General features: G+C 35.8%; 2 protein-coding genes across 2 annotated transcripts; both read left to right on the forward strand.

Moving 5' to 3' along the window:
- Positions 1–407: 407 nt before the first annotated feature.
- Positions 408–1,149, forward strand: LOC140920807 (uncharacterized). The gene is made up of 3 exons (XM_073369647.1): positions 408–432; positions 504–871; positions 1,000–1,149. The coding sequence occupies exons 1-3, from the start codon at positions 408–410 to the stop codon at positions 1,147–1,149; spliced, it is 543 nt and encodes a 180-aa protein (XP_073225748.1).
- Positions 1,150–1,692: 543 nt separating this feature from the next.
- On the forward strand, positions 1,693–4,474 carry LOC105853114 (uncharacterized). The gene is made up of 5 exons (XM_012720185.1): positions 1,693–1,830; positions 2,086–2,187; positions 2,600–2,978; positions 3,342–4,033; positions 4,280–4,474. The coding sequence occupies exons 1-5, from the start codon at positions 1,693–1,695 to the stop codon at positions 4,472–4,474; spliced, it is 1,506 nt and encodes a 501-aa protein (XP_012575639.1).
- Positions 4,475–15,678: the final 11,204 nt, after the last annotated feature.

A 15,678-nucleotide genomic window follows, 5' to 3' on the forward strand; every position in this document is an offset into this window, starting at 1 on the left:
ACCATTTTAATTAGTACTCGCAACGATTCAGTACACTTGCTGAAACGCTAGCAAGTTTTTGGTGTCGTTGTCGGGGATTTCCATATCACTATTGAATTTAATTTATTTACTTAATTGAAATTTGTTACTCTGCCATAAAATTTTAATTTTATTTGATTTTTAATTTTGAAAGAAAAAAAATTATGTTTTAAAACTCTTTAATTTTTACTTAATTATTTATCTTTCTTTATTTTAAAATTGTTCATTACTCACAATATGTCTATCCTTATATGCGATACCAGTTCTCAGCTAAACTTTTATTTGATCCAGAAATCGAAAAAACTGCGAAATCAAGTCAAAAAAGACAAAGAGAAAGACAATTAGTAGTGGAAGAAGAGGATTTGGGAGATTTCTTCATATTTACATAAATGGATGATCCACTACGACCTGAACGTACCCTCGACGAATATGTAATCAAAATAGAAATCGTGCTCGATTGACTATCCATAACACATTGGTTACAGTTTACAAGTTTGAAGTGAGCCTCGCTCTATTCCGAGAGTTGAAGGAGATTCATTTTTCTGGTAAACATAATGAAGACACCAATAGACACCTCACGAACTTCTTTGAATTATGTGAAACATTGAAAGTAGGTGGTTGTTCTAATAAAGAAAGCAACATATTAAGATTATTTCCATTGTCATTGAAAAATGATGCTAAGGAGCAGCTTAACTCCTTTCATGTCAGTAGCATCACCACATGGGATGACCTTGAAGAAAACTTCTTAGAACAATACTTTCCCCAGCTGTGTTCATTAGAAAGAGGCAAGAGATTTCTAGTTACAAACAGAAAGAGGGAGAATCTTTTCGTGACACTTATAGGAGGTTCAAGAGTTTGCTAGCAGGATGCTCCAATCATGCTTATGACGACATTGTCCAGATGCAAATATTCTGTAATGGTTTGAGGCCTAGCACTAGAATTATGTTGGATGCTATAGCAGGGGGTCCTTTGAATTAATAGACCGCATTAGAAGCACACAAAATTATTGAAATCATGGCATCAAATGAACAAATGAGGTTGTATAACATAGGTGGTGGGTCAACAAGTGGTATATTGGAATTGAATGTTATGGATGTTGGGTTAGATCCAGGAAGACCGCTCTCAAAATAGATAGAAGATGTTGTCACCGATGAGATAAAGAAGGGGATAACAACTCTAAATATACAACCCCAAGTGGTTCATGTCCAATTATTCAAACATATTGGTTGTGACTTTTGTGGGGGAGCACATAAAAATGGAGCTTGTGAAGCATTGGATGAAAATGATATAGAAGAACTAGAAGAGGTGAATTTTGTGGGTAATAATGGGAAGTAGAACAATCCCTACTCTAGTACGTACAACCTTGGTTGGAGAAATCATCCAAATTTTTCTTGGAGAGATCAACAGGGTGGGTCTCAAGGTTAACAAAGAGCTCAAGAAAATCAAGCCCCACCTTGAAAAGCTGTTTGGGAGAGTGCTATGGAGAAGTTAGTAACATGCACATGTTCTTTCATCGAAGATTCAAGAGCCATCCAGAAAAATCACTATGCGTCAATAAAGAATTTGGAGACCCAACTAGGTCAACTTGCTCAACAAATGGCATAAAGAACGCCTGAAAATTTGCCTAGTGACACAGTTCCGAATCCACGAAATAATGTCAATGCAGTGACAACAATGAGTGGCATGGTAAGTGAACAAGTACCACCTAAATCCAAAAAGAGTGGAAGTACTTCCAATTCAACCCTCTCAGAGGAAATGGTCACTCCGACATTAGTTGAGAAGCACATTGCTCTTGAAAATGAGGAAGAAGATGTGCTACAGAAAAAGGAGACTGCCAAAACCAGAAATTCGACTTCCGTTTCCTCAAAGATTAAAAAAGGAAGAAACTGAAAAACAATTCGGTAAATTTCTTGATGATTTTAAAAAACTGCAAATTAACAACAATTTTGCAGAAGCACTAGAACATATGTCGACATACACTAGGTTCATGAAGGAGATTCTGCCAAAGAAAAGAAAATTGGCGGTGAAACAGTGATGCTTACCAAAGAGTGTAGTGCTATCCTATAGAGGAAGCTGCCACCGAATCTCAAGGATCCTGTAAGGTTCTCTATCCCTTGTGCTATTGGAAATAGAACTTTTGGGAATGCCCTGTGTGATCTTGAGGCTAGTGTAAGTCTTATGCCTCTTTCCATATACAAAAAGCTAGGCATTGGAAGAGTCAAGGACACACAACTAATGTTACAGTTTGTGGATCGCTCAATGAAACACCCATATGGAGTGGTGGAAGATGTGTTGGTCATGGTGGATAAGTTCATTTTTCTAGTGGATTTCGTGGTACTAGACATGGAGGAGGAAAATGGCATTCCTTTGATTTTGGAGAGAGCATTCTTAGCAACAGGGCGAGCTATGATTGATGTAGCCGATGACACCTTAATTTTAAAGGTAAATGAATAAACTGTCAATTTCAATATTCTAAAAGTCATGGAACATTCAAAACAAAGAGAAGGGTGCAATCGAATCGAGATCTTAGATGTGATAGTCGACGAAGAAATTGAGCATCAAGCACCCATTTATCCATTAGAAAGAGTTGCCATTAGAAAGAGTGTTATGCCTACCCCAAAATGTTGTTAAAGAAAGTGAAGATCCAAAAATGAAAGAGGTGTTAGCCATGTTAGAAGAATCACCATCTTACTCCCCTCGTTTCCCTACTAGATGGGAGAAGTTGAAAGGGGATGAAGACGAGTCCTTAGAGAAAAATAAAGAGAAATCACATATTGAACTAAAGCAGTTGCCTCCTCATTTGAAGTATGTATTCTTGGGTGAAAAAGATAAGAATTCAGCTATCATTAGTGCAAGCTTGAGTGATTTACAAGAAGATAAGTTGTTGAGAATTCTGCAGAAGCATAAGGGTGCCATCGATTGGTCCATTGAGGACTTGAAGGGAATAAGTCCGACTTTTTGTATGCACAAAATCCTAATGGAGGACAATCACAAACCAGTTGTGCAACCCCAAAGAATATTGAATCCGACAATAAAAGAAGTGATTAGGGAAGAAGTGGTAAAGCTCCTAGAAAACCGATCTCAATTACCCCATTTCAGATAGCTCTTGGACGAGTCCGTCCAAGTGGTACCAAAAAAGGGTGGAACAACTGTCATCACAAACAAAAATAACGAGCTAATTCCTACACGAACAATTACATGGTGAAGGATTTGTATTGATTATAGAAGATTGAACAATGCTATGAGCAAGGATCATTTCCCGCTCCCATTCATTGACCATATGCTTGAGCGGCTAGCTGGACATGAGTGTTAATGCTTCCTAGATGGCTACTCGGGGTACAATAAGATAGTTGTGACATCTGAGGATCAAGAGAAAATCACATTTACATGTCCGTATAGGGTGTTTTCTTATCAGTGGATGTTGTTTGGGCTATGTAATGCACCTGCCAGTTTTCAAAGGTGCATGAATTCCATCTTCTCTAATATGATTGAGAAACATATCGAAGTATTTATGGACGACTTTTTTGTCTTTGGTTCATCTTTTGATAATTGTTTGATTAACCAATCTCTTGTATTAGAAAGGGGTGAAAAATCTAACTTGGTCCTAAATTGGGAAAAATGTCACTTTATGGTAAGAAAGGGAATTGTGTTAGGCCACCGAATCTCCCACAAGGGGATCGAGGTTGACAAGCCCAAAGTTGAAGTTATTGAAAAACTTTCCCCTCCTACCAACGAAAAAGGCATTAGAAGCTTTTTAGCTCATAATGGATTTTATAGGAGATTTAGAAAAGATTTTTCTAAAGTTGCAAAACCGCTTACAAACCTACTTGTGAAAGACACACCTTTCAAATTCAATGAAGATTGTTTGAATGTTTTTAACATTTTGAAACATAAGTTGATAACTGCTCCCATTATCACAGCACCTGACTGGTCACTACCTTTTGAAATCATGTTCGATGCAAGTAATAGTGCTATTGGGGCAATCTTCGGACACATAAAAGATAAGCTATTGAATGTAATTTACAATGCTAGTCATGTTTTGAATCAAGCGCAACACAATTATGCTACAACTGAAAAAGAATTATTAGTTGTAGTTTATGCTTTTGATAAATTTCGATCTTATTTATTAGGATCGAAGTCATTGTTTACACTGATCATACTGCCTTATGCTCCTCTTTTGTTTACTAAGCAAGAATTGAAGCCAATGCTACTCAGATGGATTATGTTACTACAAGAGTTCGACATTGAGATCTGAGATAAGAATGGATCAAAGAACAATGTAGCTGACCACCTATCTCGATTGGAGAAAGTGGAGGAGAGTGATGACACTAGACCGATTCGAGACCAATTCGATGATGAGAACATCTTCGCAATTGCCAAGGCACCTTGGTCCACTGAATTTGCTAATTTTAAGGTAGGTGAGGAAATTCCATCTGATTTCACCTACCAACAATGAAAGAAGTTTATCCATGATGTCAAATTCTATGTATGGGATGAACCCTTTATGTACAAAAGAGGAGTGGATTGGTTGTTGTGAAGGTGTGTGCCCGAGAAAGAGCAAGAAATGGTATTGTGGCACTGCCACAACTTTGATTATGGGGGTCATTTCAGTGGGTGTCGAACTACAGCAAAAGTTCTCCAGTAAAATTTCAAAACGGGATGAGATGCCTCAAAATCTTGTATTAGAAGTAGAAGTGTTCGATGTGTGGGGTATTGACTTCATGGGTACATTCTCATCCTCATATGCAAAGTTTATATTTTGGTGGCGATGGATTATGTCACAAAGTGGGTTGAATCAGTTGCTACACTAATAAATGATTCTTAACAGGTTATCACATTTCTCAAGAAGAACATATTCACGCGTTTTGGCGTACCTCGAGCTTTGATTAGTGACACAGGAACTCACTTTCTAAACCGGAAAATGGAATACCTTCTAAGAAAATATAATGTGCATTATAGGGTGGCTACCCCATATCACCCACAAACTAGTGGGCAAATTGAAGTATCCAACAAGCAGTTTAAACGGATCCTTGAAAAGACAGTGAATGCTTCAAGAAACGATTGGTCAACGAAACTTGATAATGCACTTTAAGCCTACTGAACAGCTTTCAAGACCCCTCCCCCCCTTGGCATGTCGCCGTATCAAATTGTGTATGGTAAAGCTTGTCACTTACCTCTTGAACCAGAGCATCGAGCATTTTGGGCGACAAAGTACTTGAATTTCGACTTGGTCAAGGTAGGTGAATCTAGAATCCTTCAGCTTCACGAGTTGGAAGAGTTCCGGAATTTTGCATATGAAAACACCAAGATATATAAAGAAAAAGTCAAGAAGTGGAATGACAAAAAAATTCAGTTCAAGGAGTTCCAAGAAGGAGAACTAGTTCTTCTCTTCAACTCAAGATTAAAGTTATTTCTAGGAAAACTAAAGTCAAGATGGTCAGGTCCTTTCAAAATAATCAAGGTGTTTCCATACGGAGCGGTGGAGTTAAAGGATACACACTCAAACCGATTTTTCAAGATGAATGGACAAAGGCTCAAACCTTACTTAGGGGGAGAGTCAAAAATTCTGATAGAGTCCATCAATTTAATCACCACTTGAAGAGTTGACTGTCAAGCTCAAGATATTAAATGAGCGCTTATTGGGAGGCAACCCAAATTCGTATCCTATTTTTTTTGGCATTTCATTTTTATTTTAATTCCTTTTTTTTCATTATTAATTGCTAGTTGTATTCGTTCTTGATATTCTTGTTGTGTCAATTAGGCCAATCCGTGCCTGAAACACATTTCACGCTGATGCGACTGCCTCAAGCGTGCCTCAAGCGCATTTCGTGCTGATGTCACCGCCAATCCGCACCTCAAGCGCATTTCGCGTTGATGCCACTGTCAATTCGCGCCTCAAGCGTATTACACACTGATGTCACTATCAATTTGTGCCTCAAGCGCGCTTGAAGCGCATCTTCCTACAGTTAAATGCGCTTGAAGCGTAAGGCACACGCTTGAAGCGTACTTCCTATCTAGTTGGGTTATAAAACCATTTCCCTTCAATTTTTCCCCAAACCCTTCTCCCCTACAACAGTCAAATGGTACATATATCCCTATAACTTCTCCAAGTCTAGTTTTTAGCTCAACAAAGGTAAGTCTTCCTCCCTTATCAAGCTTTCGTCCATTATCAAGTAAGTTTTCTAAAATTGTTACTTTCAACTCCTTCTTGTCTTGCTTGATGAACGTAGGTTGTTTGAATTCGAATTTTTGTTAGTAGTAGAGTGTAAGACCCATAATTTTAAAGTATACTTTATGTATTTTTGTGTATTTTGGATTTTGGCTCGGAGGCTTTTTAGCCAAAGTTAATAATATTTTGGAGTTTATATGATCAAAAAGATATTTTGATGCCGATTAAAATTACTCGTCGATAAATAAATTAAATTAAGTGCGGTGAATCCTTTACGGAGAATTTAATGCGTTACGGGTGAAATGGTAATTTAACAAATATCTAGATATTTTGAGATATTTGTTAAGTTATAATTAGTAGTGTGGAGGGAAAAGAGAAGGAAATAGAAAGAAAAGAAAAGGATATAAAAAGGAAAGAAGGAAAAAGGAAGAAAGGAAAAAGAAAGGAAAAAAAGAGAAAGGAAAGAAAAAAGGAAAATTCCATCTTCTTCCTCTGTTAACGCGCGACCATTCTCCCTCCTTCCTCCATTTTTCGTTTTCTTTGCTTCCTTTCTTCAAGATTAGAAACCCAAGGTTTGGTGAGTGTGAAAGAGAAGATTACTCAACTTCATTCTTCTTGTTTGATTCGAAAACGAAGAAAAACGGTGTTAGGGATTTCAAAATCGTCAAACACAAACCTCTCCGTTTCATCGAGATCTAAGCTTCATTTCGCAAAGAGATAGAAGGGAAAGTTGCTCACTACCACGCTACGGTGCTAGGGGACCAACTTTGCAAGCAACATTGCGAGCAGAGATTTTACCGGTTTTACTCACGGTACCGTGTTCGCACGTTAAAGCTAACGTTAAGGTAAGGGCTCCTTCCAAACTTTTAGTTTACATTTAGGGACTTATCTGTGGTTGTGTGGAAAAGAATTTAATGTTTGTTTTGAAAATCGTTTAAGTTAAATGAGTATTAAGAATGGGGAATCTCTTAATGTCTTGTTTACTTAATGTTTGTTGTGAAAATCGTTTAAGTTAAATGAGTATTAAGAATGGGGAATCTTTTAATGTCTTGTTTACTTAATGTTTGTTGTGAAAATCGTTTAAGTTAAATGAGTATTAAGAATGGGGAATCTTTTAATGTCTTGTTTACTTAATGTTTGTTGTGAAAATCGTTTAAGTTAAATGAGTATTAAGAATGGGGAATCTTTTAATGTCTTGTTTACTTAATGTTTGTTTTGAAAATCGTTTAAGTTAAATGAGTATTAAGAATGGGGAATCTTTTAATGTCTTGTTTACTTAATGTTTGTTTTGAAAATCGTTTAAGTTAAATGAGTATTAAGAATGGGGAATCTTTTAATGTCTTGTTTACTTAATGTTTGTTTTGAAAATCGTTTAAGTTAAATGAGTATTAAGAATGGGGAATCTCTTAATGTCTTGTTTACTTAATGTTTGTTTTGAAAATCGTTTAAGTTAAATGAGTATTAAGAATGGGGAATCTCTTAATGTCTTGTTTACTTAATGTTTGTTTTGAAAATCGTTTAAGTTAAATGAGTATTAAGAATGGGGAATCTCTTAATGTCTTGTTTACTTAATGTTTGTTTTGGAAAATCGTTTAAGTTAAATGAGTATTAAGAATGGGGAATCTCTTAATGTCTTGTTTACTTAATGTTTGTTTTGGAAAATCGTTTAAGTTAAATGAGTATTAAGAATGGGGAATCTCTTAATATTTCTGTTTGCTTAATGTTTGTTGTGAAAATCGTTTAAGTTAAATGAGTATTAAAAATGGGGAATCTTTTAATAGCTGCATTTGCTTAACGATTGTTGTGGATGGAGTCAGTGTATGCTCATGCATTTCATTTTGGTAAATCGTGTTGACCCGTGATAGGTGGCACCTCGGTAAACAGTACTGACCCGTGATAGGTGGTACATTTACGATTTACGTTTTGGTAAGTTGTGATGACCCGTGATAGGTGGTACCTCGGTAAATAGTACTGACCCGTGATAGGTGGTAAGTTTATGATTTACTCTTTTTAGTAAATCGTGTTGACCCGTGATAGGTGGCACCTCGGTAATTGGTACTTTGGCCTGCGATAGGCGGTACAATTATGATTTACGGCCCTTTAAGTATGATGGTTATCGAGATCCCAATTGTCGTGGTAATCGCGTAGGAATTGCTAAGTGTTAGGTTGTGAACTTGATTAGGAATGACTTGAGTTAATGCATGAATTTTTGGAAAAACGATCAGGGAAATCGATTTCCCAATCGATTGGATGAGTTGCAGGAAGTTCACCATTTTGACCTAATCGATTTGCCAATCGATTGTATAAATATATCTTTCAAAATCTTTTAAGAAATCGATTTGGAAATCGATTGGCAGAGAGGCAGGAACTCAGCAAAACTGCCGAAATCGATTTGGAAATCGATTTGGCAACCCAGGGACTCATCAGAACTGACAAAATCGACTTAGAAATCGATTTGGTCATGCAGAAACTCAGCAGAACTGACCAAATCGATTTGGCAATCGATTGGCTCAGCAAAAGTCCTTATTTTGAGTTAGATAATCGATTGCTCAATTGATTTATCAATGCTTTGGTCAGTTATGTATTACTTGATGGTTTGAGAACTTCATTTTGATTTCATTTTTAATTGGCAAGCATTACATGAACTTTTAGCATATGAGAAATCCTTTTAAGGTGCATGCTTAGTTGAAAGGTTATTTTGTGCATTTAAAACTTAAATGTTATGTGTTATCTGTTAATTTCGGTTGGTGACCCTTTACAACTATTGTGGAAATCTGGGCTTTGCCCTCAGATGAGAGCTAGGACGATCCTGCCGGTTCGTACCCTATGGATGGGAATGCTTGACTGGAGCTATGTAGGAGGATCTCACGGGGCGCGTGGAGATCACTCAGGGTGTATAGTTTTTTGGTAGGATGATCAGATTAGGTTGATGTATAGGGACTAGACGCCCTTCTTTTTGGGTTGCAGTATTTTGATTCGGAAAACTGTACCTATACTAATATTGTCTGTTTAACATGTTATTTATGATGGGATCTATGTACCACCTTTTAAAGTGTAACTACTTTGGATTCGTATTTTGAGAAACTTTTCCGCTGCTTGTAAATTACAATGACTCAATTATTTATCCAAAGGTATTTCCTTATTTAATTCTCTGTTTATTTTAATTTCTTTTGAAAAAAAAAATACACCTTCGCTTTGAAAATCGGGGTGTTACATAGAGATTGTTCATTGATGCATGTGGGTTTTTTCAATTCGAATTTGTGTTACTAGTAGAGATTGTTCATTGATGCATGTGTGTTGTCTGAATTCGAATGTGTGTTAGTGGTAAAGATTTCTCACTTATGACTGTGGATTGTTCACTTATTTCACGCTTTGCACTCCAACAGTTTGAGAAAATGACACAACCAATTTTGAATCTTAATTTATCAACAGTCACTCTATGTGCATTGCTATCACTCATAATTTTGTTCAATAAATTCAGGGCAGCTGTTGTGGTTGTTTTGTCAAAGGGAAGCATGCTCAAACTAATTTTCTCTAACCTTGAATATTTTGAATCTTGGACGTGCTTAATTTTTTTGTAGGACCTAATGGCAGCCCAACATAAAGAAAAACAGACTAAGATCACAAATACTTCTTCCTCCCAATCGCAAGATACGTTCTTATTCAAGACCATGGCAATGCAAGAGTTTCACACCAAACTCCCCACAGTCAAGAAGTTTTATTAGTGAGAAAAATTTTGAGCAAGAAGAAAATGAATTTCTTGACATCCAGGCGATGATTGCGGCCAAAGGATGGGAGAAGCTGACCACATTTGTCACCAAAGCAAGCAAACCACTAATAGTGGAATTCTTCTCCAATGCCTCTAATTTGAAGTCTTACAAATCAGTTCCGCATGGACAATTTGTGAGTTATGTGAGGGGAAAAAAGTGTCCTTCACGCCTTAAGTCATAAATGAAATCTTTGGCCTACCGAACTATGAGGGTTGCCGCTTTAAAGCAATGGAGGACAACATCATAAAAATAGACACGCGGGAGATCTAACACATTTTATGCAGACCAAGCACATATTGGGTACCAAATAGAGATGGCGCGCTTAGGAAACTGCGCTCGTCGGATCTCACTCCAATTGCAAAAGCTTGAAGTACCTTTGTTCATCATACGCTGATGCCAAATTCAAATGTGTCAGAAATAACAATTCAGAGAGCATGTCTACTACCTACAATCATAAAGGGTGACAGAATCAATGTAGGCATGTTACTAGCTAATGATCTATGAGGGACAACAATTCTTGATCCTCCAGCAAGCTACTTCAATCACGCTTCCTTAATAAGCAAACTCTGTGAACAATTGAGAGTGTCACCTAAACAGGATGAAGAAATGGTGAAATCTGCTTCCCCAATCATTGTTAAGTGGATAGAAAAAAAACTCTATGATTCCGGTAGAATATCGTGTTGATCCACAAGCAGCGATGCTGACGGAAGAAAATACTGATTCACAGGGGTTACGTGAACATACTCAACATCCATCACAGCTCTCCATTGAGGAAAGATTTGGCAGGCTGGAAACTATTATGGAACAATTGATGATCGATCAGTTAGTTGGACATGCCAGAATAGAACTAGGGATGACAAATCTCTATTGAGCCTTTGTTTCATTTCAACAGACACCAAGAGGCATGTTTTATTCTGATTTATTCTCACATCATCAGTATACTAGCGACTATAGTGGTACAAGAGCGGAGGACCTAAGCAAGGCTCCTTGAATTACCCAACTGAGAGAAGTTTTCTTTCCTTTTTTTTTTAGTAGTTGAATTTTATGTTATTTTTTTTCTTTTCTTTTTTTCCTTTTACTAAATGTGTGTACTATGATGAAGAAGTTGTAATAACTTGCATTTGATATTAAATTTTGTTTGGGGTTTTGAAATCTAAATTCTATTTATTTGAACATATTATCACTCAATTCGATGAGTTTCACTAATGCATGCATTGTTGATTACTCATGGGTTGTCGAAGTCTCACTTGTCATTTTTAAATAAATAAATAAATACTTTTGTAGCGGCATGTTTGGCATTATTTTGATAGTTCATACTCTCTCTTATTATCCTAGTTGTGAGCTTTTGGGCATAAACACTTTAATTATTTGTTGTGTGATTATCAAGACATGTGTTATCCCTTCAGAACTTGCACTTATTCTGATTTGCATCACTTATAACTTATGCATACACTGAGGCAATTTTATTTGGTCATTTGAACTTTTCTAACTACCCTGTGAAAATGTTATCCTTTTTTATCCCCTGTGAGCCTTGCCCTTTTCTTTCAGTTACTAACCACATCACAAACCAAAGACCTGACTTTAATTACATCACTTTACTTGGAGTTTGGTAGGAAATATTTTGTCTTGTCTTGGTAAAATTATAAGTTTGGGGTTGCTCATGGAATAGCAACCTTTTAAGTTTGGGGTGGTGGTTCTAAAAAAATTAAAAAATAAAATAAAAATCAACTTGTGTATTTTGATATATAACATCTTGGTTATTTTGTCAATGTTTGAGAATTTCAACAATGAAAAGGTGAAGAAAAATAAAAAGTGGTAGAATAATTTGAAAATGTGTGTCTAACTCCGAGTAGTAAAGCCTATTATCCCAAAATGTTCTACCCTTACCTAATCCCCATTACAACCCGATAGTCCTCCAAAAGTGTATGTGTTTGTTGCATTGTGATTGCTAACTAGATTTTTTTTTTCAAGTCTATGCTAGTGTGATGCATGTTCTAAGATTTGAGTGATAAATTCATAACCCATGTTGATTGTGTGAAGAGAGAGTTGAACTTAATGAATGAATGTTTAAGTGTAAAAATTGTATTTTTTTTTTTAAGCAACCATGGAGCATCATGAATGTTTTGTAATAGCTGAGACTTTGAGAATTGAGTTTGATTTGATTTGAGAAATTTAGTTTAAGTATTGTTGTTGTACCAAATTTGAAATTAATTGTTGCTTAGGGACAAGCAATAGATTAAATTTGGGGTTATGATGACTCTTCATCATATGCATATTTTTATTTTTATTTTTTTTAGTCTTAGTATCTTTTATTCATTAGTTAATTAAAAGAGTAATTTCAAATATTTTTTTCATTTTAATTCTTTGATTTATTGAAATGTTTATGTTCTATGAGGTGTATTTCTGTCATATCTGGAGTTGTATATGTCTAATTGGAGTCAAACCAAGTGCAAATGAAATATACGATCCATAGATACAACTTTCATGAAAGCCTCAAAACCAAATTCAGACTCAAAAGAGGAGAACAATGCACTAGACGGCAGATAGAAGATGTTGTAAGCTTGAAGCGCGTCGGAAGCACGCCTGAAGCGCATTATAACGTTGAAGACTTTCCGTTTTGTGCATGAAGCGCGCGACGTGCAGTAGAACATATTAAAACTCATTTTTCTTTCTTTTTAGGAATCTTTTTTACTATTGCGAAGTTTGGAGACTTGTGCCCTAGCATAAAAACTCAAAGATGATCGTTACTAACACCATTGGAGCAGTTTTATCAAGAATCATTCATGAATCTTTCTTATAATTCTTCTATAATCTCTAACTTTTCTATCTCTATCATGAGTAGCTAAACTCTATTTGTTAGGGATGAGTCTAACAAGATGAAACCCTTATTTTTCTAATTTGATTTCTTGTTATATGAATGAGTTTGTTGAATTATTTTTCACATCTTTGTACTTAATGCTTTTTATTGCTTGATCAACATTAAAATGTTCTACGATACGTATTTTGAAATGGAAGTGGACTTTACAAATGCTTAAGATGAGAAATTCATGAATTTGTAGTCTATGGATAGATGCAGGTCATGAAACCAATTAAATTAGTTGCAGAGACAATAGTTTAAAAAAATTCTTTTACGGTAATACTTAATTTTAATCTTAAACCCACTAAGGAATTAGGGGTTACTTTGGAATTAAAGTGTATGTCACTAATACATTAGGTCAAGAATGGTAAAGAGAATTCGGTAATAATTCAATAAAGGAATTCAGTAACTAAGATCAAAATTAGGCTCCAAGGTTGGATTCGAAGTGAAACTCATCCCTGACATTTTTCTAATTATAAAGGATCAATTTTATTAATGTTGTTGATTTTAATTAGTATTTCAATCAATTTGGGAACTTTTTGTTCAACTTTAGTAATTAAATATAATTCAATAGTAAAATGCAATCCTTGAGTTCGACGCTCGGTACTACCGTTTTAATTATTACTTGCAACGATTCAGTACACTTGCTGAAACGCAATCGGTTTTACCGTTTTAATTAAAAATATGATTTGGAAATTTAAAACTTTCAAAACCTAAGGGTTGTTTAACATAGAATTCTTCACTTACATAGCCATTTAGAAAAGCACTTTCAACATCCATTTGAAATGATATAATATTATTTGCATCAAAAGAAAGTATGATACAAATAGCTTCTAACTTGGCCACTGGAGCAAATGTTTCAGTGTAACCAATGCCCTCTTCCTGACTTTAACCTTATGCGACAAGTTTTGCCTTGTTTCTGACCACTTCACCTTTTTCATTTATCTTGTTTCTGAAAACCCATTTGGTTCCAATAATGTTCTTATCTAGTCTAGGTACTTGATCTCAAACATCATTCTTCTCAAATTCATTTAACTCTTCTTGCATTGCAAGAATCCAACCATCATATGTCAATGCTTCATCAATAGAGGTAGGCTCAATTGATGAGAGTAAGCCAAACAAACTGGCATCTATAAAAAATGATTTAGCCCTCAAATGATCACTTGCACTTCCAATGATTAGAGTTACAAGACGAGATGACTAGTACTTCCATTCAGATATTTTTTCTAACTTATCTTGACTGTTTCTGACTTGATCAGATTCATCCTTTAAAGATTTGTCATATTTGTTAGTATGAAAGTACGCCTAAGAGGGGGGTGAATTAGGTGTTAGTAAATTTTCTTGTTTTTAGTGATATGGTAATCAGATTTTCTGAGTTTAAGAACAAGGCTTAATAAAAATTGCAGTAAGTAAATGAACACGTTAAGATTTATCCTGGTTCCCCTTATAACCAAAGGTACGTCCAGTCCTCTTGCACACCACAAGAGATTAATCCACTACTTGTCAGAAAATGTACAATTCCCACCCTGGGATTCTTGCTACAAAACTTCTAACAATACTTCTAAGATAGCACACCACTATCTTACTTGTACAAATGATACAATAAGGTTTGAATAAATTTAAGATGTGGTATATTGATAAACAACTCAATAGTAATTCAAGTACTTGAGAACTTTTAGAATGATATGAAAATCTAATGCAAGTACTTAGAAAAATCAGAATTTTGTTCAAAGTTGTTTTATGAATTAATTCAAGGATGGTTAATTTTTGATCTGAAGTTATGGGGTATTTATACTCCATAAAACATCCTTTCAGATTCGTGGCCATTGATCCAAAAGGTTTGATGAAAAATTACAATATCAAAAAGAAGAAGAAAACAAAGAGACATACACGGTGCGAGTAAAGTCATACACAAAAGACATAGAAGGAAACAAGAATAGCAGTAATGGAAATTAAGTTAGAAGATCATAAAAGTGAATACATAATAAGTCCTGAAACGAGTAATACAAAACACACCAGAATTAAAACGACAAAGGAGTTCATAAAGCAAATATTACAATAACACAGAATACAAAAAGTGAACTTAGTACAAAATTTAAAGACTTAATCAAATTCTGTCGGAATGTGGAAATGATCAAGTTTGTCGGATAATTGACTAATGTCTTGAGATAGTGCGTCATGATTGCGAGCAATAGTAGTTTCAATGGTGGTGAAGCGAGTGTCGATAGAGGTGGTCAACTTGTCGAATTGAGTTTGGAAGAAAGTTTGGAAAGAATCAAGGCGAGTCATGATCATTTGATTGGAGATATAATCATCATCAGATGCAGTTTCCTCGCCATCTTCATCTCCTTGAGCAGCAGTGTTGGATGGTCCAGCAGTGTCCGCCGGTGCATCTTCAGAAGGTGGACCATGATCACCTTTATGCACAAAGGCTTCAAGCTCATCATTCCATATGATCCTCATGCTAGGCAAGACACCTAAATCCAACAGATTTTCTTTGGTGGGAGTAAACATAACCTCATCAGCAAAGTCCACACCAAAGTGTTCCAAAATTCGTGAAACTTCCTTTGCATATGGTAAGCCAATTGCTTCGCGAGATCCAAGCATGATAGATTTCACAAAAAATGCCCAATTAAGTTGACGACCTTCAAACATGAAATTCATAATTTGCAGTTCAAACTCCGAAATTTGGGAGTAATTTCCAGCCTTCGGAACCAAAATGTAGCTAAGGAAATAGTGTAGAAGCCGATAATCAACAGTAAGATTTCCCACACCATACCGTTGCTGGGCATATTTGGAACCTGCCTGAGCTCTCTTTTGTTCCATGGTGCGGCGATCAAACCGACAGAGAGAGACATACGCAT

Source organism: Cicer arietinum, chromosome 6 (assembly GCF_000331145.2).
Source record: "Cicer arietinum cultivar CDC Frontier isolate Library 1 chromosome 6, Cicar.CDCFrontier_v2.0, whole genome shotgun sequence".
NCBI classification, from domain to species: Eukaryota; Viridiplantae; Streptophyta; class Magnoliopsida; order Fabales; family Fabaceae; genus Cicer; species Cicer arietinum.

Bases quoted from the DNA above. Each gene is read 5' to 3' on its own strand.
- LOC140920807 (XM_073369647.1), top strand. From the start codon at position 408: ATGGATGATCCACTACGACCTGAAC. The intron at 433-503 runs GTACCCTCGACG...CATTGGTTACAG, and splicing joins TGATCCACTACGACCTGAAC to TTTACAAGTTTGAAGTGAGC. The intron at 872-999 runs GTTTGCTAGCAG...TTGAATTAATAG, and splicing joins CACTTATAGGAGGTTCAAGA to ACCGCATTAGAAGCACACAA.
- LOC105853114 (XM_012720185.1), top strand. From the start codon at position 1,693: ATGAGTGGCATGGTAAGTGAACAAGTACCACCTAAATCCAAAAAGAGT. The intron at 2,188-2,599 runs GTAAGTCTTATG...TTTATCCATTAG, and splicing joins TGTGTGATCTTGAGGCTAGT to AAAGAGTTGCCATTAGAAAG. The intron at 2,979-3,341 runs GTATGCACAAAA...AATGCTTCCTAG, and splicing joins GGGAATAAGTCCGACTTTTT to ATGGCTACTCGGGGTACAAT.